The 27,337-nt window shown below is 45.4% G+C and overlaps 1 protein-coding gene across 1 annotated transcript in view; it reads right to left on the minus strand.

Moving 5' to 3' along the window:
- Positions 1-233: 233 nt before the first annotated feature.
- Positions 234-27,337, minus strand: part of TTC19 (tetratricopeptide repeat domain 19) — a 30,650-nt gene continuing 3,546 nt past the window's right edge. Inside the window, exons 5-10 of the mRNA XM_082705777.1 lie at positions 26,935-26,991; positions 26,548-26,609; positions 24,252-24,346; positions 3,570-3,724; positions 1,966-2,128; positions 234-1,591 (exon numbers count right to left, since the gene is read on the minus strand). Of these exons, the coding sequence (XP_082561903.1) occupies positions 1,458-1,591; positions 1,966-2,128; positions 3,570-3,724; positions 24,252-24,346; positions 26,548-26,609; positions 26,935-26,991 (666 nt within the window). The 3' untranslated portion in view covers positions 234-1,457. The remainder of the gene's footprint in view (positions 1,592-1,965; positions 2,129-3,569; positions 3,725-24,251; positions 24,347-26,547; positions 26,610-26,934; positions 26,992-27,337) is intronic.

Consider the following 27,337-nt stretch of genomic DNA (forward strand, 5'->3'; position numbering starts at 1 on the left):
TTTCTCATTAGACCGGAACAAAGGAGCTAGCTGGGTGGTAAGAGATGAGCTTACCAGAAAGCAGGAAGAAACTGACATCAGCAAATATAATAAAATATAAATATAAAAAAATATAAAATTCTAGTTTTAGTCTAGTCCCCGAGGATTTGGACCTCAAGGTTTCTAGTTTGTTTTCCTGACTCTAGTAAGTTCGTTCTCGTGAGAAATTCAAAGATTACGGAATACATAGAGCATTGTTGTAGAGTCTCTAGTTTATTATGAAAGGATTCTTCCAATATGTACACAGGAAACAAAAATATCTGTTTAATCATTCCCACTCACACCCCCATCCGCAGAGGCTTACCAACAACTGCTCCTTCGCAGCACCTACAAAAATCGCCTTTCCCCTGGGCGAAGGGCTCCCTGCGAGCCTTGGGCGGTGAACACACCCAGCTCCCTAGCCCGCAGGTTTCAACTGTGCGCACTCTGCGGCAGCAGGGTAAGGCTCTTTCCACACAGTAGTCTGTACACCTACGGTCCTCTGACCGGGTACGTTCTCCCACAGCCGCAGGAAAATCTCCTCGGTCCCCTGCTTTACAGACGCAGATACGAAAGGCCAGGATCAGGACCAGGTCAGTGATCCTGCTACTGCACCAGCAGTGCCTGTCGGAATCGCTGGGGGGTGGGGGGAGGTTTAACAGGTCACACGTGTAAGGCCCTACCCTGAGGCCGGGGGCTGCAGCCTGGGCAGGTGCAGGGCCCGAGGCTGCACAGGCAGTGGAGTGCTCCACCAGCTGTGAGAAGAGTCCACGTCACTCCTTGTTCGCCTTCCTCACGGTCGTACGTAACCAGATATAAAAACACACAGTTCACTTTTATTTATCATTAAATGGGCATACTTCCAAGGGCCTAAAACTCCTACTTCCAAACGTCATGCTGGACGCCGGTGCAAACCAAGACGAGACTTTTGCTCCACTACGCGTTACACCCCACAATGGGCTTCATGAAAGGGAGAAGGAAAATAACTCACCACAATCCCCCTTCGCCACGAGACAGGTCACTCTGATCTGCCCGAGCGATAAAACGAAAGACAGGGGAGGGAATCAATGGGTCGGAATCACAGGACGCGGATGCTGGCTGACCCCCCGCCCCCGCACGCCCAGCCGACGGCGGCCCGGCTCCTCGCCATTCGCGGTGCCCCCAAGACCCACGCGCCTGGCCCCTCTCCGAGGTCACGACTGAAAGCATCACTTGACATCTGTCCTTAGAGGCAAAACCAGCCAGGGGTGAGAGTTGTTTTTCCTTTAAAAACACAAAGTGGCAGTGTATACAACTTGTCCTTCACCACAGCCACACTGACAAAACTTGAATATCAAGGAGAAAGGATCTAAGCCACTGATTTGGGTATCACTGAGACCGGAATAATCGCTGTTGCTGAAAATTCCCTACAACAAAAAGGGATCTCGCGCTTCGTAAAATTAAGTTAAAGGTCTACTTTTTCTCGACAGCTCAGCCAGCTCTTCCCTGATGTGCTGTATAGAAACCTCGTCTCTTTTCAGCTCCGCTTGCTTTAGCGCCTCCTGGTAGATCTCTCTTGCTTGTGCATATCGTTCTAAATGACCCAGAGAGAAGAGAGGAGAGAAATGCAGGTTTTTCAGAGTGATTCTGCAAGGCTCCGCAGCGTGGGCACCAGCGGCCACACAGGAGCCCCGGGAGGGCACGACATCCTTTCCTGCTGGGGCTCCCCTGCCTGCCCGTCCTGCCAGTGGCGGAGCAGGGCCCCCCCCACCCTTAGCCTGAGCTTCCCGCAGCTCACCGGGAACGCTGGAGGCCACATACAGCGCCACTGGAAGCAAACACATCCTCTCTGGGACCTCCGACCAGCCCCCTCGTTCCGGAGCTTCCGGACCGCCCCTGGCCTCCCTGAAGCCCTCTCGCAAAGTCCTACCTCCGGGGACCCCCCTGCTCTCACGCCGGGCGCCCTACCTCGGTGCATGAGGATGGCGGCCAGGTTACTGAGCAGCATGTGCAGCTCGGGGTGCTCGATCTGCCGGGCCAGGTCGGACGCCCTCTGCACGTACGCACAGGCCTCGTCGAAGCGGCCCTGCGCGTCCAGGGTGGTTGCCAGGTCACTCATCAGCACGATGGTCTGTGCGCAACAGAAAACGGGGCAGTTAAAACAAGTAGCTACACAGATCAATCTGGAGTTTGGTGAACTGAATCTACGCTTAAGATTCCGTGTTCCTAGCAGCCTGCAGGTGAAGAGCATCGGCCTTGAACAAGCCGCATCCGCTCACTGTTTACACCGTACAGCACACGGCATCCGTTTGACTCTGGAAAATGACAGAAGTCTAGAAACTTGGGAACAGGATGCATATTACTTAATCTAATAACCAAATTAGAAGCACACACACAAAAATAAAACCGCAAGCAGCAGCTATAAACAATCTCATTTAAGGTTTGCCGTCCTGAGAAGCTAGCCTTCGGCGCTGTCTTACAATGTCATTCCTGCGGGTGACTCTTGAGACTCACCGAGAAGAAGAAATACATAGATTATGGGTTTTAGGAAGATCTCCTTTAAGGGTTTTGAATCTTAAAACTCTTAAGTCAACATTTAAGAATTTTGACACTAGGAATGGCAGACCCACCTCAGCGCCTGAAGTCCATGATTTAAGCCTCAGTTCTAGCACTTGTGATCTGAACTGCAGATTTGTCTTCTTCCTCCGCAGTGCTATTCCATGAAGGGCACTCTGTCACCTAAGTCCCCTTCCTGAGCACAAGTCATAGCCCAATACCTTGACTCGCCCACCGCCCCTAGCCTGGGACATGTTCAGGTGGGTTAAAATGTGTGTCCTTCTGGGGGCTACCGAGCATCTCAGATAAGCGATCTAGTTCTCACCTCTAAGAACTCAGTTTGATGGAGAAGAAACACAGATTTCAGTTCAGTGCGGTCTCGGTTCTAACCGAGAGCGCTGCACGGTGTGGCTATATTCTGTGTCAGTGGCTTTGACTTTTTAATGCGGTCTCCCTCCCCTTTATCCCCCCATGTCCCCTGGCAGCTTACCTGTCGGGTGAGGGAGGCAAGAACCTCCATGTGCCAACCTGTTCCTCCTAAGATTCCCACTGAGATTCAGATTCCAAAACACTGCGCTGGGTGGCCTGAGGCCTGGAAGCCCGGGGTGCCTGGTTAAACCTACTGTGGGGACAAGCTGCTCCGCTATGTAAACGGATACACATACAGAAGGCTCTGGACGGACCCAGTAAATGATGCAAGGTCTCAGATGCTTTCTTTTTTAAATTTTTGGGTTTTTTTTTTTTTTTGAAAGTTGTCTGTGCACCCAACCTGGGACTCAAACTCTACCTCAAGATCAAGAGTCAGGTGCACACTCCGCTGAGCCTGTCAGCAGCCCTCGGGTCCTTCCGAAGCAGGCAGCCGGGGGGGGGGGGGGGGGGGGGCAAAGGGAGGGCCTGGGGCACGTGGACGGGAAATGGCTAGGACCATTCACTGAGACTCCGTCCCCACTGTGGCATCTCAGACCAGGACACTGACAGCGCTGTTTTACGCTCCTCTCCCCACTCTCCTCCCTTACCTGTGGGTGTCTTTCTCCCAGCATTTCTTCAGAAATCTGCAAAGCCTTTTCATACATCCTCTGTGCCTGTGACGGCTGCTTGGAGAACAGAAGGTAGCGCGCATAGGTGTCCAAGCACATGCCGAGGAGGAGGTGGGTGCTGGCCTTCTCTTGCACTGAGGAGGAGAGAAGAGCAGTGCCGGCATATGACACGAGCACAACAGGGAAAGTGAGGCAGAGGTCCAGCCGAGCTGCTTCCGACTCTTGCTTGTTACCAAGGCCCACGAGTATTTTCACGGTACGGGACCCATGGACTGTGTCCTGTCGTTTAAGAAGTACCTCTGACCTTCCCTTTGTTATACAGGGGGATGAACATCTATCTGAACAGTTTCCCTGATGTAATTTCAGACTGTGTGGTGGCGGTACATGGGGCGTCCCCACACAGAGAAGCCACTCTCTGACATAGCACAGAGTGTAAGAATTCACCGACTGGGACACTGTTACGCAGATCGCATCGGATGCCACAGGTGGAGGGTTTAGTCCCACCGGCTGGCCCCCCTTCCCCCATCAGACACCAGTCACAAGCCCCGTGCTTCTGCCAGCAGCTGGCCACGCAATGGAGCTTCCAGTTCAACCCCTCCAAACCAGGATGCCAACTGCGAGTCCTGGTCCCGGCCGACGGACCGTATGGCAGAGCTGCCTGGGCCTCCCTCCTTCAGTTACGTTCATTTGCTAGATCAGCTCACAGAACTCAGAACATTCTGCTTCCTGGGTTACTGTTTATTATAAAAGGATATAATTCGAAACAGCCAGATGTAAGGGGCGTACAGCATAAGGTGTGTGGGAAGGGGCGCAAAGCTTCTATGCCCTCTCCGAGAGCACCAACTGTCCCAGGATCTCGGGGTTTTCGAGGCTCCATTACGTGGGCATAACTGATTCAGTGACTAAACATTCGGGACTGACTAAAGCTACGACCCTCCCAGTCCCCCTCCGCCCAGGCCAGGGTGGGACTGACCAGCAACCTTCTAATTTACAGGACCCAATCTCTTGACAGCTGTCCTTCTCTTGACAGCTGTCCTTCGGAGATGGCCCAAAGTCTCCTCGTTAATGTAACAAAAGACACCTTAATCACTCTCAGCCCGAGAAATTCCAGGGGTCTGGGGAGCTCTGAGCCGAGAACTGCAGACAAAGACCAAGTATAGATAAGAAATAGATTTGGTCTGGGGTGCCTGGGTGGTTCTGTGGTTAAAGCCTCTGCCTTCAGCTCAGGTCATGATCCCAGGGTGTGGGATCGAGCCCCGCATCAGGCTCTCTGCTCAGCAGAGAGGCTGCCTCCTCCTCTCTCTCTCTGCCTGCCTCTCTGCCTACTTGTGATTTCTGTCTGCCAAATAAATAAACAAAATCTTAAAAAAAAAAAAAAAGGAAATAGATTTGGTCATCTGACTGTTATCAAATCACAATACTGCAATATCCAATTAAATGTCAAATTTTTCCTCACGTTTTTCCTTTAAAGATTTACTACACCCACCGTGGGGCACGAGCTCACAAGCCCCAGATCAGGAACTGCACTTCAGCGACAGGGCCAGTCAGCCCCCCCCGCCCCCCGGTCCCCTCCCACATTTTAAGTAAAACCTTGAACATCAAGGTACAGAGCGTTATTTTCAGGTCAAAACTGTATTTACTAGAAACAGGTAAAGATAAATCCCAAGAATTAGTGAAAGACAAAGAAAGGATAAGACAGATGAAAGCGTTTTCAGGTGCAAAAAAGGCAATGCTTGGTAAGAGACCAGAGAACGCTCAGAATCATGAACTAGAAAGTCACAAGGCAACCGGAAGAACAGTTAATCCATCTTTTGAAGAAGAAAGACGGCAATGAGACAGCACTTCTGGAAAATTATAGTATTGACAACACAACGTCTCACAGGCAACAAGCGTCAAATGCCTAAGCCACATGAACGGAGCACAACAGACCTTGAGCACAGACTCCAGCCGCAACAAGGCGCACAAGCGAAGACCCAGGAGAGCTGGTGGACGTGGACATGTGATGACCTGGACCGCAGGGAAACGCCACAGAAAGGGTCCCCACAGATAAACTCTGGAAGCTGTGACACACCTAACCAATGATGGTCAGCCGGCTTCACTTGCCAGCAAATTCACATGCGACCCCGTTCCTCCCCGGCCCCGCCACTCAAAGCTTCAGAAAACGTGCAAAAGGCAGACAGAATTTAAAGAGGAGCAGGGAACCAGGTCTAACAGGATGACCATGACTTCAGAGAGTTTAAATAGGCCGGTTTCACTGGGGTGGATGTAGACAGCTGCTGACACGTTGTCACTAGGTAAAAGGTAAGAAACAATGCAGAGCAGAAATCTGAAGTTACTTGCTCTGACTTAATTATATACAAAAAGAATATATTCATCTTCTTAAAATCAAACTAGGGATAGTTTTAAATAGATTGCCTTACAAATAAACGTGCAAAAAAGAGAAAAGATATTTGTGTAAATATCAAAAGTATACACAAATGTATGGATAAATACAGAAAAGCAGACAGGATGGCACCAGCTACCGCATGGAAAGATCCCGTATTTCTCCACCAGGAGGAACACTGAAACCAAGATCTAACTATGAGCAAAAATGCTGAGCAAAAGCTTATATAATCAAGGGGCAGTTTAACATTAACAACACTGCAAAATAATCTAACAAAAAAAGGCGGTTGAAAATGAGAGGAATGAGATAAATCTGTGTTCCCTTCAAGTACAAAGGTCCAAGAAGTAAGTAATCTGTAACAGAAGACTCAGAACTAAAACACACGTTCTTCGAGAACATTTAAAGACAAAACCTTTTTGCCATACCCTCAAAATATCACAAAACAATGTATAATTATTCCAATTCTGGAAATTCTAGGCATCAAAAATGACTGCCAACTCCTATTTCTGGGATTTCTATTAATTCTCTTTCAATATTCCAATATTTTTTGAAAGTCCTGTTTGTATTTTGTAATTAGAAAGTATGATAGGGGCACCTGGGTGGCTCAGTGGGTTAAGTCTCTGCCTTCGGCTTGGGTCATGATCTCAGGGTACTGGGATTGAGCCCCGCATCAGGCTCACTGCTCAGCGGGGAACCTGCTTCCCCCTCACTCTCTGTCTACTTGTAATCTTTCTCTCTGTGTTGAATAAATGGATAAAATCTTTAAAAAAAAAAGTATGATAAAATGACAGGTAATTCTAGTGGAAAATCATCACTACTGTTATCAGCAATGGAAATTAACCAAAAGGGAAAAAAGACAGTAAAGATTTTTAGAAATAATTAATGTAGTTAGATTTTAGCTGTAGTATTTTTTCATTGTTAAGAAAAATGCATTTCAGGGGTGCCTGGGTGGCTCAGTGGGTTAAAGCCTCTGCCTTCGGCTCAGGTCATGATCCCAGGGTCCTGGGATCGAGCCCCGCAGTGGGGAGCCTGCTTCCTCCTCTCTCCCTGCCTGCCTCTCTGCCTACTTGTGATCTCTGTCAAATAAATAAATAAAATATTAAAAAAAAAAAAAAGAAAAATGCATTTCAAATTCATATCACACAATCATATGAAAAATGAAAATTTTTAGAGAATCTACTTCTCTAAAAACAAGGGAGAAATAAAAAGGCTCCACAGAAAACCTTTAGCATACTGCCAAATTAAGAGAAAACTTCCCAGCTTTGATAAAAAAAATAAAAAGTTCCTTTTCTAAACAGTAACATTTAAAATATAGTTTCTTAAAATATTACTATAAAAACTGCTAGAATTAGTCAAGAACAAATCAGATAGTAACAGCTGAGAAGGACACTGGGGATGTTCAGACAGAGCCTCCCCCAAAGATTATCTGAATCTGAGAGGGTGGTCGTATTTATTTCTTCAAACTTATGTAAAGTAATTCTTTTCCACAAATTATTTCTAACCAGAGGAAAAAAAAGAGAAGCTACCTCAAACCTGTCTATGAAATAAACAAGATTCAGCACAGAAATTTTTACTCAAAATATTAGCAACTGAAAAAAAAAATATATATATATTAGCAACTGGCACTGTCATGTACATAAAGGAAGTGACCAAGCAGCACTTATTCCAGGAATATGAGAATCGGTCAGTGTTTTTAATGTATCAGTATATCAAATACAGACTTATATAAATGCAGACCAAAAAGGAATGTGCTAAGATACTGGTTCCGAACAGAGGCTTTTGGTTCCAGTAATAACAACCGATGATCTGAAAACCGTTCTGCTTCAAAAGCACCATCAATTCTATCCTTTTACACGCACAGCTCAGCTCCCAGGAGAAGGAATTCCCAAGGGCCAAACACTAGGAGTAAACTAAAACCCAGAGTAGAAAGTGCGGGACTTGACGCCACAAAAGCCCCATCGGCGCTGGTTTTGTGGGGGTGGCCTGAGCGTCTCTGTCATCCAGAACGGAGTTCTTCAACTTTGATCAGAGAATGAGACCTGAAGCCCCTTGGATAAAACCAGAGTGACTGTCGTGGGCATCGTGCGCCCTCCCCACACCCTGCCCCCGCCGGGGACTACAAGAACTTGCCCGGGGCCAGCCTGGGATCTCGAAGGGAAAAGCACAACCATGGAAATGTCTAGTCACAGGCCTGAGCCGCAGAGCTTGATGTCTACCTCCAACCATCCACTTCGGCCTGGACCTGCAAGCCTGGAATAAACAAAACCATTCCTGACTCTCACCTTCCAGCTAAAACCCACCTCAGATGAATTTATTATCCAAACAGAGTAAGCGTGGAAAGTCACAACAAACAAAAACCAGCAGGCGATAAAAAAGGAGCCTCACCCTCTAGAATTGTAGATAATCGACTAATCCGAGACCGTAAATGAAGCAGGTTTTGAGTAATTACTGACATGGCCAGTATGACCCACCACGGAGCCCTGCATGTGTACCTCCTTTGCCTAGAGTTTTCTTCCTGTAGAGACAGCCACTTGGCTAATGCCCTCCATCCTTCACGTCTCTCACCACCGAGGCCTTGGCTGAGCCCACTACACGCTCCCTGCACACACGTCCCCCCACACACATGTGGTCTCCGTAGCACGCACTTTGGACAGGCTATGGCTTTGCGGGAGAGTTTACGGTACGTTTTTCCTGCACCAGAAACTGAGCTCCGTGAGGTAGCGACTTCCTTTCACGCACAGCTGTCTCGCCAAGCCCAGGAACATGGACGGCACGTCTCAGGCACTTAAAAATATTTATTTTTGGAAGGATGAATGGACGAACAAATTGAAAGAAAATTAAAAACATAAAGGTACTGAACTAAAGATAGAAAAGAAAAAAATTAAACCAAAAATTAACTTTAACAACAGAATTCAGCAACACTGGCACTCCCTGAATCTATGAAAACTCAACACACAAATGTCATCCCAGAGCGTGAGAAGAGGATGACTGATAAGACAGTCCTGAGCCGAGGCGCCTGGGTGGCTCAGTCGTTAAGCGTCTGCCTTTGGCTCAGGTCGTGATCCCAGGGTCCTGGGATCGAGCCCCACATCAGGCTCCTTGCTTGGCAAGAAGCCTGCTTCCCCCTCTCCCACTCCCCCTGCTTGTGTTCCTCTCTCTTGCTGTGTCTCTCTGTGTCAAATAAATAAATAAAATCTTTAAAAAAAAAAAAAAAAAAAGGTCCTGAGCTATAACCCTGTCCATGAAGGATCCTCACACCACTTCACATGATATTAAAAATTCCAGGTAAAGACAACCCATAAGAGACTCTTAATCTCAGGAAACAAACTGAGGGTTACTGAGGGTTGCTGGAGCGGAGTGGTGCGGGAGGGATGGGGGTGCTGGAGGATGGACACTGGGGAGGGAATGTGCTGTGGTGAGCGCTGTGAATTGTGTGAGACTGACGAACCATAGACCTGAATCCCTGGAACAAATAACATTATATGTTAATAAAAATTCTACATAAAGACTAAGTGTACAAAGCCTAATACTTAGAAAGGACCATCTTTCTAACCTTGTATTTTATTCAAGACACAAAAGGCACAAACTATAATATAAAGGAAAATGTTAAAAGATTCTATTAACATTCAAAGTTTAATCTCTGTACATGAACTGACCTCAAGCGAAAAGACAAGGACACAAAGAGATACATAACCTACAAAACAGAAGTGTTTCTATTTTGTTCAAATACATTAGGAAAAAGACAACTCTTCAAAAGAAAATAAGCGAAGGATATAAAGAAACAATTTTCAGAGCAGGAGACCTGCATGGTCAATAAAGTACTAACAGATGTTCCATATCTCATTAGCAATAAAAAAAAACACGAAGGGGCGTCTGGGTGGCTCAGGGGGTTAAGCCTCTGCCTTCGGCTCAGGTCATGATCTCAGGGTCCTGGGATCGAGCCCCACATGGGGCTCTCTGCTCAGCAGGGAGCCTGCTGCTCTGCCTACTTGTGATCTCTCTCTGTCAAACAAATAAATTAAAAAAAAAAAAACACAAAAAACAAAAAACACTGAAACCCCAATGAAATTCCACATCACACCCACCAGATCATCAAAAAATAAAGTCTAACAACAACAAAAACCCAGAGCAACAACATGAACCCACCGCTGGTGAAAATGTTAACCGGTAAAACCACACGGAGAAGAAACTTGGAAATATCTAGTGTATGCACGCCAGCAAGTGCACGCTCAGGTACATTCCATAGGGAGGAGCTCACATGTCTGCAGAGAGATACGGGGCCGAGAAGGTTCCAGGAGCTATTATTTTCCAGAGTAAAATGGGAAGAACCTTCATGTCCATCTACAGGAGACCCATAAGACACGCACCCAGAGGGATCCCAGACCACAGTTGCAGGGAATGGAGCCACCAGGGCCACCGGGAGCCTGTATCCCTCCTTACAGCTCAGTAGACCAAGTAAGTAGAGGGAGTCACTCTTCTAGACAGGCACAACCCAGCAGACATGTGGTTGGGCAAGGAAACAGGCCTTTGTTAAGGAAAACTGATGCTTTAAGTATCACCATAGTTAAATCTCAACAAAATAATGTTGAATGAGAAACTGGAGAAACAAGTGCATAATCTGATACCATTTGCATAAAGTTTAACACCACATTGGGGCACCTGGGTGGCTCACTGGGTGAAGTATCTGCCTTCGGCTCAGGTCAAGATCTTGGGGTCCTGGGATCGAGCCTCACGTCGGGCTCCCTGCTCAGTGGGGATTCTGCTTCTCCCTCTCCCTCTGCCATACTCATGCATACTTGCTCTCTCTCTCTCTCTCAAATAAGTAAATAAAATGTATTTTTCAAAAAGCTTAAAAACATACTGGCCCCACTGCATGCTGTTTACTGATATATACAAATGTAATAAACAGGCCTAAGAATGATAAAGATCAAAAACAAATTAAAATAAAAAAACACCAAATTCAGCACCGTATTTACACCAAGTGGGAGTACACCAGGGTTTACTGCTCGAAAAAAGCTCCAAAGCACAGACGGCAACTATTTAGGTTTGACAAAGCCGAGGGGGAAGGTACACAAGTAACTGCTAGTCACTACACTTCGGTTTTGCTTGAAATCTTAAAAAAAAAAATCAGAAGGCATGGAACTAACTTTTCTGAAGATGAGAGGGTAGAATGGATTATACACTGGAGAAATTCCCAAAATACAGCCCCAGAAATGGAAGGAGAGGATGAGTATGAGGGTCAGAGAAGACTGGCTATTCCAGTGACGGACACGGCCAAATAAAAGAGCACACCTGGTTCACAAAGATGTATTTGGAAGCGCACTGAACTGGATCTTAGAAAAGAGACTAAAGAGACTAAGCCCCCTAACCTCATGGTGACAAAGCCACCAACTGCTACAAAGCAACCCGGCGTGACAAAGCAGCTATCTCCAGAAGAAGGCAAATGAGCGGCTCCAAGGTTCTCTCCAATAAACCCTAGTGAGCCGAGAGTTCCAGATCGGAGAGAAAAACCAAGCAGGAAAAGGCACCAGAATGTTTCATCGTCCTCATCTCATCTTACAGAAGCAACAGAAAACACTACGTATACCTTCCCTCCAAGTTGTTAAGTGAAAGTTTAGTGACGAAAAAGTCCCTTTAGGAGGGAACTGAGAAGGGCGCTTGGCGGCTCAGTCAAGCGTCTGCCTTCAGCTCAGGTCATGATCCCAGGGTCCTGGAATCAAGCCCCATGTTGGGCTCCCTGCTCAGTGGGGAATCTGCCTCTCCCTCTGCCTGCTTCTCCCTGCTTATGCTTTCTCTCTCATTGTCAAATAAATAAATAAAATCTTAAAAAAAAAGAAAGAAAGAAAGAAAGAACTGAGAACAAAAAAAGTAACAAAGATGGAAAGTGTTTTTTTTTTTAAAGATTTTATTTATTTATATGAGAGAGAGAGCACAAGTCGGGAGAAGCAGGCAGAGGGAGAGGCAGACTCCCCACAGAGCAGGGAGCCCTACATGGGTCTTGATTCCAGGACCCTGGGATCATGACCTGAGCTGAAGGCAGACGCTTAACCAACTGAGCCACTGGGGTGCTCCTGGAAAGCACTTTTTTCAGTGCAAAAAAATTATACAAATATCCAATACTAATTTTAAATAGGCTTTGAGGTTTTGTGGACAAGACAATGATATTCAGACTAGGTTTTTAAAAATCCCAACACAGACTTCTACAAAAGACACACTGAGAACAAAATGACTTAAAATCATTTTTCTAATGAAGGAATAACTCACAATGAAGATACATATCTAGGACTATTTAAATAGCATAAAAACATTTGGGAAGAAAAAATGCATAAAGCCAAATTATCTTGTCTAGAACTAGACAAAATCAGCAAGGATATGAGAGTTGAACAATACTTTAAACCAAATACATCTATCCGACATATATAGAACATTCCACCCAACAACAAAGGAATACACCTTTCTCTCTAATGCACATGCCACAGTCTGCAGGACAAACCAAATACTATACCCTAAAATAAGTCCCAGTAAATTTTAAAGGACTGAAATCAGGGCACCTGGGTGGCTCAGTCAGTTGGGTGTCTGCCTTTGACTCAGGTCATGATCCTGGCACCCTGGGATCCCACTCCACATCCAGCTTCCTGATCAGCTGGGAGTCTGCTTCCCCGTCTCCCTCTGCCCACCTCCCCCTCACCCCCATTCATGAGCTCTTTCAAATAAATTTTAAAATCTTAAAAAATAAATTGACTGAAATCATATAAACCATGTTTTCTGATCACAATGGCATGAACTTAGGGTTAGGGAATATTGTTAATTCATAAATATGCTAAAATTAATCAACACACTCCAAAATATCCTAAGAATCAAATAAGAAATCACATGAAAAATTAGAAAATACACTGAGATAAATGAAAACGAAAACACAACATATCAAAATTTAGAGGATACAGCTAAAGCAGTGGAGGGAAATTTAAAGCTGTAAATGCCCGTATCAGAAAAGAAAGATTTGAACCAACAACCAGATCTTCCACTTAAGAAACCAGAAAAGGAGCAAAAAACAACCCAAACCAAGCAGGAGAAAGAAACCAAGGAAAAACCGAATAGTCAGGAAGGTCCTATATGAATTGAGAGAGGTAAACACACATGAAAAGCCAAGGCATATGACAGATGATGAAGACACCACATTCCAGGCAAGTACACAGAGTACTTAATGAATGTCAGCTGCCATCCTGCGGCACTGAACTCCCCTGACAACTCTATAAGGCGGACATAGGTTCTGCTCTTACTCCTGCTCTGTGGATGAGGAAACCAAGAAAATAGTAGTTACGTAACTTGTCTGCAGTCACACTGTGAAGAAAAGGAAAATCCAGAATTCAAACTCAGGCTCCAGACCTCAAGCATTCATGACACCAAGTATGTATAGACCAAAAATAGCTCCATTTTCCAGAAGTGTTATGATTATTTAAATATGAAAATGGGAGGGACGCCTGGGTGGCTCAGTTGGTTAAGCAGCTGCCTTCGGCTCAGGTCATGAGCCCAGCGTCCTGGGATCGAGTCCCAAATCGGGCTCCGTGCTCAGCAGGGAGCCTGCTTCTCTCTCTGCCTCCCGCTCTGTCTGCCTGTGCTCACTCTCTCTGTCAAATAAATAAATAAAGTCTTTTTAAAAAATAAATAAATAAAAAATAAAACATGAAAATGAATGAAACTTTCAGCTCAAGGAAAGGAGAAGAAAGGAGTCAATGAAAAAGAAAAATGTCTTGAAAAAATGAAATAAATCCATGAAATTAGGAATTGGGAAAGAAGTATGATGTCCTAACAGATAACGGTCGGTTATGCTTTAAAAACATAATTCCATAAAGTTTCTTTAAAGAAAATATAGATCTCCAAACATCTGTCATCCATGCGCTCATTTATTCAAGATACTTATTTTTATTTATATTTTTAAAGTAGGCTCCACACCCAACACGAAGCTTGAACTTGACCCTATGATCAAGACTTGCATGCCCTACTGACCTAGCCAGCCAGGCACCCCTATTCAAGCTATTTATTAATGCTGGGGGCCTGAGTGGCTCAGTCATTGAGTATCTGCCTTCAGCTCAGGTCATGATCCCGGGGTCCTAAGATCGAGCCCCACATCGGGCTCCCTGCTCAGAGGGACGCCTGCTCCTCTCTCTGCCTCTGTCTGCCACTCCCCCTGCTTGTATTCCCTCTCTCAATGTCTCTCTCGCTCTCTCTCTGTCAAATACATACATACATACATGTTTAGTAATGCTGTGTTCTCATGTAACTGAAATCAAGTCAAGAAAAATAGAAGAAATTTAAATATGAGTACTGATCAAGGAAAGAAGAAAAAAGTTGCCAGAGAATCACCTCCAAAAGAGATCTGGCCCATATGGTTTTGCATCTCTCTCTCTCCTTGGGCCTCCCTCTTCCCTGAGACACAATAATACTGGAATCAGGCCAATTAATAATCCTACCACAGCCCCTAACAAAGAGTCGCATGTCTCTCACTTGAAATCAAAAGCTAGAAATGACTGAGCATCCCAGAAGCTGAGACGAGCAGACGGCTAGGCCTCTTGCACCAGTGAGCCAAGCCATGAACACAAAGGGAAGGTTCTAGAAGGACATGAGAAAGCCTTACAGGGAACAGACGGATGATATGATGCGGTCTGGAGAGAAGGCCAACCTAGCCCCGACACCCCCTTCAGCCGAAGCCTAACCCAGAGCAAGGCCCTGACTCCCTTCAGCTAGGGCAAAGCTGGGAGGTGAGGAAGCAGCGGGACAGGCTGAAGCTGGCAGAGGCTGGTTCAGGAGGACTGAGGAACCGCATCGTCTGCATACCATAGATAGGCAGGCTGAAGCAGCACGTGCTGATGGAGAGGCTGCAGCAAGTTCTCCAGAAGATTCCAGACCCTCATCAAGCTACTAGGCTACACTAATCAACCACACTAAGTAAAAGACTCTCAACACAGACAAAACCGCTTTCTGTTGGTGGAGATACCACCTAGGACTGTCACGGCTGGAGAGCAGCCAGCGCCTGGCTTCAGAGCGTCAGAGGGGAGGGCGACTCTCCTGCCCAGGGCTGACGCAGCTGGTGACTTCAAGTGAAGCTGACGCTGCGGGCCATTCCGAGCGCCCCGCAACCCTTAAGAGTTATGCGAAGTCTACTCTGTCCACGTTCTAGAAAGGGAACAAAGCCTGGATGACAGCACGTCTGTTTACAACACAATTTATTGGACTTTTTAATTTTTTTAAAGATTTTATTTATTTGATAGAGATCACAAGTAGGCAGAGAGAGAGAGGAGGAAGCAGGCTCCCCGCTGAGCAGAGCGCCTGATGCGGGGCTTGATCCCAGGATCTTGAGATCATGACCTGCGCTGAAGGCAGAGGCTTAACCCACTAAGCCACCCAGGTGCCCCAATTTACTGGATATTTTATGTCCACTGTTGAGACCTACTGCTCAGAAGAAAGATTCCTTTCAAAATATTACTGCTTCTTGGGCGCCTGGGTGGCTCAGTTGGTTAGGCGACTGCCTTCAGCTCACGTCATGATTCTGGAGTCCCGGGAACGAATTCCCCATCAGGCTCCCAGCTCCATGCGGAGTCTGCTTCTCCCTCTGACCCTCTCCCCTCTCATGCTCTGTCTCTTTCTCTCTCTCACATAAATAAATAAAATCTTTTTAAAAAATATTACTGCTGCTTGACAAGGCACTGGGTCACCCAGAGCTCTGATGGCAACGGATGGTGAGACTTCCACTGTGTTCAGGTCTGCTAACACAGCACCCGCTCTGCGGCCTGTGCAGCAAGGGCTCATTTCAACTTTCAAGTCTTTTTATTTAAGAAACAGACTTCAGAAGGCCCTAGCTGCACAGACAGTGACTCCTCTGACGGATCTATGCAAAGTAAACTGAAGACCCTCTAGAAAGGATTCACCATTCTAGATGCCATCAAGAACACTAGTCATTCACAGGAAGACATGAGAGGAAGAAATGGATTCCAGTTCTACAGATGACCTTGAGGGGTTTAGGACTCCAGCAGAGGAAGTACCGGCAGATGTGGTGGGAAAAGCAAGAGAACTAGATGCAGAAGCGGAGCTCGAGGGGTGCACGGGCGGCTCAGTGAGTTAAACCTCCGACTCTTGACCCTGGCTCAGGTCGTGATCTCGGGATCATGAGATCAAGCCCCTCGTCATATTCCACACTCAGTCTGGAGTCTGCCTGAGAGTCTCTTCCTCTGTCCCCTCTCCCACATGCGTATACACACACTCTTACTCTCTCTCAAATAAATTAATGCTTCTTTAAAAAAAACTTATGGGGGCGCCTGGGTGGCTCAGTCAGTGAAGCATCTGCCTTTGGCTCATGTCATGATCCCAGGATCCTGGGACAGAGCTCTATGTGGGCTCTTTGCTCAGCAGGGAGTCTGCTTCTCCCTCTCCTTCTGCCTGCCTCTCTGCCTACTTATGCTCTCTCTCTCTGTCAAATAAAGTCTTTAAAAACAACAACAAGATAATGAAAATCTAGTAATGCAAAGCACTTTAGGGATTTTTTACGTAAGAAAATTCAGCTAAAGACTAAGTGAAAATAAAATGGGAGCAAATGTGTGAAACCTGTTTACTATATAACTGAAACGTATGCTACCATAGAATTCAAACATCGCACCCTGTTATAAGAACCATCAGATGAATGAATCAAATGGAAAGCCCCAAAAGAAACGCAAGCGTATACTAATTTACAATACAAACATAACGCTGACAGATCACCATCTTTAAGAAAGTAGTTACCAACATCATACCAAGATTAACTGCGGATGTGTTACAATGTTATGTCAACACAGTTTAGGAATAAAGAAAAAAAAGACTACAAGGAAAGTTGGCCGAATATTTCTCTCATTTCAACATGAAAATTATCCTACGCATTAAGCTCCAGAAGGGCAGGACTTCTGCCTCACTTGCCTCTATTCGACTTCTAGAACACCTTGCCTAGATTAGCTATTCTAAGTAACTCCAGGCAGGGGCACCTGGGTGGCTCAGTCAGTTAAGAAACTGACTTTGACTTAGGTTGTGATCCTGGGGTCCTGGGATCGAGTCCTGCGTTGGGCTCCCTGCTCATTGAGGAGCCTGCTTCTCCCTCTGCCTACTGCTCCCTGTGCTTGTGCACTCACCCTCTGTCAAATAAATAAATTAAATCTTTTAAAAAATAAGTAAATAACTCCAGGTAGTCATTTAAAATTAATAAAAGCAAAGAAAATAGACAAAAATGAATTCAGATCTAACTCCAAAAAGATCAAAGGCAAATGCAAGTCATACTGTGTGATTCACTTATACAATTTTTTTTTTAAGACGGATTGGTTTTAGAGAGTGAGCGTGCATGCGTGGTGGGGCATGGGCAGAGGGACAGGGAGAGAGAATCTCCAGCAGACTCCTGGCTGGGCCAGGAGCCCAGTCTGGGGACTGACCCCAGGACCCTAAGATCATGACCTGAGCTGAAACCAAGAGTCAGATGCTTAACCACCTGAGCCACCCCAGGGGCCCCATTTGTATGAATTTTGAAAAAAAAACCTGCACAAACCAACAAGCTTCAGCAGACCAGTATCTCTGTGGTGAGAAGGGGAATGGTACTGGGGTCAGACACACCCAGGCTGTGAAAGTACTGTTGGTGTTGGGCCTGTCTCATGATTCCCTCACTTGTATGAATGTCAGTTTCACTTTTTAATTAAAACAAACAAAAAAATCCCTAAACTCTGAACTCTATAGACATGAGCAAGGGAAAAGAAACAACCTGACAGGATAGAGTTAATATTCTTATCAAACAGTACCGATAAATGATCAACCTCATCGCTTAACGAAGAAATGCTAGTTAATGCTTCACAGCCACATCACCAATCTGGTGAAGGTTATAAAAGTCAGTGAGTTTTGGGGAGAAGGGGCACACGGCCTTACCACAGTAATGTAAACTAACAGCAGTTAACCCTCAAGCAGCTACTCTATACTAGGCATTTTCTCAGCCCTTCATCAATACGAACTCATTCAATATTCCTACCAGTCCTACAAGAGGATTACTCTTATTCCCATTCTGAGGATCAAAAACACACAGGGATTACTCAATTTGACGAAAGTCACAAGCAAATAAATTCACAGATCAGAAAATGTCAATTAATACAGTCCTTTCAAGGGCAGTTCTGCGACATTCATCAACAACCTTAAAATGCGCCGCTTTTGACCTGGAATCTCAGTGCTGAGACGTCATCCTAAGGAACAGACCTGGACACCACCCGTGTCGTCACAGAACCCTTAACCTCCACGCAGATACACCGTTCCAGACTGAACACACACACACGTGTCCCTATTCTCCCCCAAAACATCGCTAAATCAAAGTTAAAGGATGAAAAAGATATAAAGTCACAAGGGAAAAACAGAGAGAGATGAATCAAGGCAGAGGACAGAGATCATAAGCTGTGGGAGATGACAAGCAGTGGAAAAAGGGCGGCGAGTGACAAAGCCCACAACAGGAACGTGACCGAACGCTGCAGACAACTGAGAGGCAGCCCAGGGCCCCAGAGCAGCTTAGGAACGAACGAGAGCAAGTACTCCGGTTAACAGAGCAATTATTAAAAAAACAAGCAACAAAAACACTGCGGACTTCTGTAGGAAGCAGTCACAAATAATAGCAAATGCGATCACGTGACATTACTTGGCTCAACAGCTAACACTACTAATAGATTCGAAGTAACGAAGACACGACCGAAACCGCACTAACTCCTCACTCTTCGGTAAGTTACCAGATTCTAAAAACGTAACAAATCAACAAATAATTTTATGTTATTTAGAAATATGAGGGAAAATACCAGAAGAAATTGGTTAAGAGTTGAAAATGATGCCAGGAAGACAGGTGGCAAGGAAATCATATTTTTAAATTAATTCTTCTAATGCTCCTTGACTTCTTATACAGGTAATGTAAGAAAGTAGTTTAAAAAATAATTTGTTCCGGGGTGCCTGGGTGGCTCAGTGGGTTGAGCCACTGCCTTCGGCTCAGGTCATGATTTCAGGGTCCTGGGATCGAGTCCCGCATCAGGCTCTCTGCTCGGCAGGGAGCCTGCTTCCCTCTCTCTCTCTCTCTCTCTCTGCCTGCCTCTCCATCTACTTGTGATTTCTGTCAAATAAATAAATAAAATCTTAAAAAAAAAAAAAATAATTTGTTCCAAGAAATACAGAATATTCAGAAAAACACAAATAAGACATAAATCCCCTGGCCATCTATCAACCTGTTTACATTTTGGTATCATGCATCCCTGCTCTAGATCTGTATTTAATCTACATATTCCAGAAAATTAGGCTCCCTGGGGTGCCTGGATGGCTCAGTCATTAGGCATCTGCCTTCGGCTTGGGTCATGATCCGAGGATCCTGGGATCGAGCCCCACATCAGGCCCCCTGCTCAGTGGGGAGCCTGCTTCTCCCTCTCCTACCCCCTCCCCTGCTTGTGTTCCCTCTTTCGCTGTCTGTCAAATAAATGGGTAAAATATTTTTTAAAAACAGAAAGAAGAAAAAGTTAGGCTTCTCTTAATTATACTGTTTAGCAATCTGTTGTTTTCATTTAATTTTTTTCAGTAATTACATATATATTTACAACATGAGGAACAAAATGAGAACCCTAGACCAAGTTTTTATGCGACCTGAACTAAACACTTTGGGGATAGATTTAGTTGTGTCAATTAAAAGCACGTGAATTCGGGGCACCTGGGTGGCTCAGTGGTTAAGCCTCTGCCTTCAGCTCAGGGCATGGTCCCAGGGTCCTGGGATCGAGCCCCCATCGGGCTCTCTGCTCAGCAGGGAGCCTGCTTCTCCTATCTCTCTGCCTGCCTCTCTGCCTCCTTGTGATCTCTGTCAAATAAATAAATAAAATCTTTAAATAAAAATGCATATGAATTCAATAACGGATTTGGTTTGGTTAAAATAGAATGCAGGGAGTCACTGGATGGTGCAGTTGGTTTAGTGACTCTTAGTTTTAGCTCAGGTGATGATCTCAGGTCATGGGATCAGGCCCCATGCCTGGCTCCAGGCTCAGCTTGGAGTCTGCTTGAGACTCTCTTCCTCTGCCCCGTGCCCCTATTCGCATGCATGTGTATACTCTCTCAAATAAATAAACCAATCTTAAAAAAATAAATAAATAGGGGCGCCTGGGTGGCTCAATGGGTTAAAGCCTCTGCCTTCGGCTCAGATCATGATCCCAGAGTCCTGGGATCGAGCCCCGTATCGGGCTCTCTTCTCAGCAGGAAGACTGCTTCCTCCTCTCTCTCTTTCTGCCTGCCTCTCAGACTCCTTGAGATCTCTATCAAATAAATAAATAAAATCTTAGAAAATAAATAAATAAATAAAACTGAGTGGGAATATATTTCTTTAGAAAAAATAAAGATTAAGAATAACGTAACACATTTTCTATATCGTCTAACTAGTAAAATGTAACAACCATAGTTATAATTGAAGTTAGTTTGCTTTCTCCAAAAAGACTTCCTCTGCCTGGAAAAAAAGGTTTTCACAATATACTACTAATTTAAAATAAAAGCATATACAGTATGATCCCTAATTTATTTCTTAGAATGTAAACAGCATAGGGGAAAACAAGCCTGCAAAGTCACACAATAAAATAATCAACAGTAGTTCTTTCTTAGGATTATTATGGATCATTTTTATTATTTTCTTCCCAATGCTTTTCTACATTTCCTTAACTGCACAGGTATTATTTCCGGAGTCACTTTTAAGAAACAGTCTAGAGTCAATGCTGCAAATGAAAGACAGCAAGGGTGTGAGTAGTTCAAAAGTGACTTATTTGATAGCTAGACTTGTTTTTACATCTTTCATGAGTTTCCCTGAAGCAATTCCGTACCACACTGAAACTCTCCTTGGTGTCTGTCTGGTCTTCTGTTCTTACAGTCAACAATTACTGAGCCTCCATTGCGTGCCAGGCACTGTTCTAGTACTAAAGACTCAGCAGTGAACAAAACAGATGAAATTTGCTAGGGAAGACAAATACAAAAACACTCGGAACAACAATACACTTTTAGTGGCCACACAAACATGAGCACACAATAGCCACACATACACTCCTTCCAAGTGTGAGGAAGAAAAGTTAAGGATAGGTGGAAAGAGAGCATTGTTTTAGTCAGAGTAGGCCTCCCAAGGAGGGACCCCCGAACTGAATGAGGAGAGCTGGCAGTGCAAAGATATGGGAGAGCAAGCTAGGGAGAGGGAACAAGTGAAAAGGTCCTGAGAGATGTACAAGCTTGTACAGAACAGCCGGGAAAAGACCAGTGCAAACTGGAATGAGCAAGTGGGAGAGCAGTAGATGATGTAGAAGGAGGTAGGCGTCATACCATGTAGAGCCTTACAGGACCACACGGAGTCCCGAAGGTGATTCAAAGGCACTGAGGTTTAAAAGATCACTGCGTGCTACATGGATAATGGACTGTGTGAGGGACTGCAAGGAGGCAGGAAACCCTCTGGGGAGACTTTACAGGTGTTCAGGCAAGAAACAATCATGGCCTGGACCAAAGTCATAGGGTGAGAGGACAAGATGCACTCTGACATGTATACACCTTGATGGATGACCCAACAGAACTTGATGACTCACCATCAGGAATGAGGAAGGAATCACAGGTGATTTGCAGGTTCTTGGCTAGCGTAACTTTGTGAATGGTGGTGTCATTTACTGCAGGGGCTAACTGGCAGAGAAGCAAGTTTGTAAGTGGCAGATATTAAGAGACCCAGGGGGCCGGGTGGCTCAGTTCAGCATCTGACTCTTGGTTTCAGCTCAGGTCACAATCTCAGTCAGGGTCGTGAGATCGAGTCCCACACTGGGCTCCAAGATCAGCTTGGAGTCTGCTTGAGATTCTCTCTCTCTCGGCCCCTGCCCACACACTCTCACTCTCTCTCCAAAATAAATAAAATCTTTAAAAAAAGAAAAAGAAAAATCAAGAAACCCATTTCAGACATGTTAACTGTGAAATGATCACTAGCCATTCAGGTCAAGATGTCGAGGAGACAATTTTACCCAGTTCATGTCTGTAGTCCATGGGTAAGTTGGGGATGATGACGTGTAACTGATACTTAAAGGTATGGGACTAGACTCCTGGGTGGCTCAGTCAATTAAGCAGCTGCCTTCAGCTTAGGTCATGATCCCAGGGTCTGGGGCTTGTTGCTCAGCAGGGAGCCTGCTTCTCCCTCTGCCTTTGCTTGCTGTTCCCCCTGCTTGTGCTCTCTCTCTGATAAATAAATAAAATCCTTAAAACAAAATTAAAAATAAATAAAGGTATAGGACTAAATTTATCTCCTAGGGTGTGAGCCTCAAAGTCTGCTAACTTTAGAGGTAGCAAAGGGGAAGGTGAGTGTCTGGTGAGAGGTCCCAGAAGACGAGTGAATAAAGTGTTTCCAAGACCGGAGTCAGAGCTGCTAGTAAGCAGAGCAGGTAAGATAAGGACTGAGAACTCATGATCTTGATAAAGGCAGCCTCAGCAGAGTGATAGAAGAGAAAGCCCCATTTATGCTCAAGAGAGGATTGGAAAAGGGGAGCCTGGGCAGCACAGCTGGTTAAGCATGTGAACCTTGGTTTCAGCTCAGGTCGTGATCACAGGGTCAGGAGACTGAGTCCAGCATCAGGCTCTGGGCTCAGCACGGGGTCTACTTGAGACTCTCTCTCCCTCTCCCTCCGACCCTGGTGTTCTCTCTCTAAAATTAAAAAAAAAAAACAACCCTCAAAAAAAAGGGAGAGAGAGAGAGAGAACTGAAGACAAGAGTACAGGTAACTCTTTCAAATCATACGTATTGCTTTGGGGACAAGGGCTTACCACTGTTTCTCTAGCATCTCGCTAGTTCTCAGCACAGAGTACATGGGAAGTAAGCATTACCAAAAGAACTTTGAATCTGACAATTGCCAGTATTTCACACCATATTAAGAAACGTGATAGAGGGCGCCTGGGTGGCTCAGTTGGTTAAGTGGCTGCCTTCAGCTCAGGTCATGATCCCAGGGTCCTGTGACTGAGCCCCACATCAGGCTCTCTGCTCAGTGGGAAGCCTGCTCCCCTTCCTCTCTCTCCGCCTGCCTCTCTGCCTACTTGTGATCTTTGTCAAATAGATAAATAAAATCATATTAAAAAAAAAAAAGAAAGAAACCTGATAGCATCCTGCCCACCCCATTCTGTTCCTAACCTCATTCTGTAGGCTCTTCCCTTCATCATGAAGATGAACTACAAAAACCTGAGTTTCTCAGGGTGCCTAGGTGGCTCAGTCTTTTAAATGTCTGCTTTTGGGGTGCCTGGGTGGCTCAGTGGATTAAGTCGCTGCCTTCAGCTCAGGTCATGATCTCAGGGTCCTGGGATCGAGTCCCGCATCGGGCTCTCTGCTCAGCAGGGAGCTTGCTTCCCTCTCTCTCTCTCTCTGGCTGCCTCTCTGTCTACTTGTGATTTCTCTCTGTCAAATAAATAAATCTTTAAAAAATAAATAAATAAATAAATAAATAAATAAATAAATAAATAAATGTCTGCTTTTGGCTTGGGTCATGGTCCCAGGGTCCCGGGATCGAGCCCCTCATCAGGTTCCCTGCTCGGCAGGAGTCTGCTTCTCCTTCTCCTCCCTGCTTGTACTCTACCTCGCTCTCTCACCGTTTCTCAAATAAATAAATAAAATCTTTTTTTTTTAATGATTTTTTTCAAAGGTTTTCTTTATTTGTCAGAGAGCAAGCGAGCACGAGCGAGAGAGCACAAATGCACAAGCAGGGGGACCGACAGGCAGAGGGAGAAGTAGGCTCCCCGCTGAGCAAGAAGCCAGATGTGGGACTCGACCCCAGGACCCTGGGATCAGGACCTGAGCCAAAAGCAGATGCTTAACTGACTGAGCCACTTGGGCATCCAAACAAACAAACAAACAAACCAAAAAACCCTGAATTTCTCTTCACCTTTCCGGGACCAAAATGTAATTATAAGTAGCATTGCGACTGGTAGCTGAACCAAGAGAAAAGAAAAAGACCTTCCCTTTCTGCTCCCCAATTTTCCAGAGATTATATACAAGTCAACAAGTAAATTATGAACATGTCACCAAAGGGTTAAAAAGTAATCAGTGGTCAAGTTATTTAAATAAAACATCTTATTTCAGACCTTCTGCTGAGATCTTAAAAAAAGCCACTTAATTCCCCAAATGGGTAACTTGCCCTCCCCCGATGCAGGTACACGTCCCTCTATTACAGCGTTAAAGCTCTGAGGCAAAAAGCAACGCCCAGAAAACAGTCAGGTTTCCCTACCTGACAAAACGTCTTCCGCTAATTCCTTTTCTCTTTCAATTTTTTCCTCTAGAGTTGAAATGCAGAATTCATAGCCAGCAAGAGCAAATTCCTGTCTGTAAAGCAAAGATCAGCAGTCGGCTGTTCACCTTTTCACAAACCCCTCTTTCATTCGCATTTTCCGGGCTTGGGTGTGAGCATTAGCAATACAGGAAATGTGAGATGGGGAGGGGGAATGCTGCTTGCAGTTTCCAAGGAGTCTCAGTCTGCCATTTTGTAGAAGTTCTTAGTCACCCATTTAACCTAGCTTAAGACCCAAAAAGCTAAGAACTCTGCTGTCATCTTAATAAATGACAGCACCAGTAGCTTCCACCATGAGTTCGTCTCTCCACTTGGAAGGCCTTACACTCACTCAAAGTAATGCTAATAGGAACAGAGGCTCAGGCCACCTGCCCTAAGGATGCTAACTACTGATCTTGTGTAAGTTCTGAACAGGTTTATTAGCTTTGTGTATTAGCTTCCCAAGCTGTTAGGTCTTTACTAGAAGCTTTTTTTATATACACGGAATTCCTGGCTATGGCACTAGAAGGTACTGAGCCTGAATCCAGCCCGGGACCCTCAACCAAATGGAGAGAACACCTAAACATTAGGCAGATGGACTCCGGAAAAACAAGCGTCAACCACCAGTTTCTAGAAAGAGATGCATGGATACAACAGAAATTTCTTCTGCATCCAGACGCTCAGCCCCGGTTCTCACCTTTGGTGGTGGCTCTGGTTTCTTAGCAGACGGGCACTCCAAAGCTCACCCCTTCTCCTCTAGTGCTTTGCCAGGGAGAACCGATGACCCCACTGCTGTACTCTGTTCCCAGAACAGAAGCTTCTTCAGACCAAACTTTGGCAGGAGGGACCCTATTCAGCCAGGACTCGGAGCTGGGGGAGGCGGCCCACTAGATGTTTCTAGTCAGAGCAAAATGTCTAGAAATAATTCCCTTACTAATATCAGCCTTCCTAAGCCCCAAGTCGAATTACACATATTCCAGTCTCTAAATGAAAAAATACTTTCTACAAGAGTACAGAGTAACCAACAGACTAATTATCAGGGGCCATTACTTCCACTTGTCAGAGACCACGAATCCCTCTTACTCTCCACTGTGATTAGCTTCGGGCTTCTTTTTATTCCAATTCATACCCCATTGACCTCCAGTTCTAGGACTCCTCCGAGAGAGACTGATCCCAGCTGCTTTGCTCCCCGGCATGGGCCAACCTCAAAGCTCCTCAAGAGACTTGAAATCAAAGGCCATCCGAAGTCCGAGCCCATCTAGTGTCCATGCACATGCAGGCAACAAGCAGGTTCCACTGACAGAGAAGGAGCTGGTGATCAGGACAGCAGGGACCAGCGCCAGGGACCCTGGTCTCAACAAGCACTCCTGTTACAGCATCAGGTCTGATAGCATTCCAAACCTGTGCTGCACAACTACCACAGCACTGAAAACCTAAAAGCTCCTCTTAGGTCTTCCCGTAAATGCCCTCCAAGATACATAACTCTCTAGAAGTTCTTCGCTTACACTCTAGATTATTTCTTCTTTGAACCCCACCTTAAGAGAATGAAAGGCACCAGGCCTCACTCATCAGTGTTCCTGGGACAATGAGCACACATCCAAATTCTTTCCTAAAGCCTTTCCCGTGTAGCAGAAGATTCTTCTTTACAAGAATTTAGATTCATCTAATACTTTTAAATTAAGACCAATTTCCTGTCTTACATATCGAGAGCTCACTCCCCTACTCCGAGGTTTTTCCCCTTCTTAAAACTCGTCACCTGATCGCCTTTACATGCTTTAAAAACACTGCCCGTTGGACTAGCCACTGAGACACTCCCACATCAAGTCCCTCATCACCCAACTATGTATCTACCCTCCTGGTTTGTTGATACTTATATTCAAAAAATGGTTCCTTCAAAGTACATTACCCCAGTGGCTTTTACACTGCTCCCTCCTCTCCTAGGAAGAGCTAAACTAGTTCTAACTATAACCTCCCTTCCCAGTTCAAGCAGGAACAGAAAAGTTGATTAGCTTTGTCACAATGTGGCCAAAGGAGGGCTGTCTGCCCCACTCAGCAGGCTACTGGAAACAGCGGGGCAAAACTAGGAGACTAAAGACTTCAAGGATGGGGTGGGGGGAACACTTTGAGTGCGACACCCAGTTTTTTTGAGATCCAGATAACTGGAAACTAAATGAAAATGATACAATATCCTAGAAAGTTCTCTGCTCATAGCCCAACTCCCTGGCTGCTGCCACACCTAGATTCTGATTCTACTTACCTATTCTGAGCAGCATAGATACTGGCCAGCTTTAGAGAGATTTCAATTATTGCATTGTCTTCCTGTGGGGAAAAAGGAAATGAAGAAAATTCACAGAAGCTCAATTTCCATATGGATAATTTCTGATCAACATCTAGACCGACTTTAGCCTAAAAGCTTTAGTCTTTATCCTTCTGGAAGAATTAGGCAACTGAACTTCTCAGCAACCATGTTTTTGCATGAATGAAAGACTGGTAGTTTTATACACGGCCAAGACGGGGGGGGGGGGGGGGGGGAATCCACCTTTTTTCACCAAAGCACATGTTGGGGGCTAAGTGGAGTTTTCAGGAAGCAAAACTATTTTGAAAACCTCTTCCGCTAGGGCCCAGTCCTAGGCAACGTCCTTACCTGTTGCATGCCCCCTCCAAGCAGGTAACTCATTGTTGCTTTAAAAAGTTTTTCCGCCTAGAAGCATAAGGAAAAGATTTTTCTTTTACTTGGGACCCTGGATTCTAAGTACTAGTCTAATGCAACATCCCCTTGTAGAACAATATACACACTCATATGCAGAGAAAAATATCCTTGTGATGAGAAAACAAAAACACCACGACCCCACCTCCTCTGGGAACCGTAAAAACTACCCTGTGAGAAGTAGAAACCAACTTCAGAAACAAACTTTTCATCTAGGGGCGCCTGGGTGGCTCAGTGGGTTAAGGCCTCTGCCTTTGGCTTGGGTCGTGATCCCAGAGTCCTGGGATCGAGCCACACATCAGGCCCTCTACTTGGTGGGAAGCCCGCTTCCCTTCCTCTC

Source organism: Mustela nivalis (genome assembly GCF_964662115.1).
Source record: "Mustela nivalis genome assembly, chromosome: 17".
Lineage (NCBI taxonomy): Eukaryota > Metazoa > Chordata > Mammalia > Carnivora > Mustelidae > Mustela > Mustela nivalis.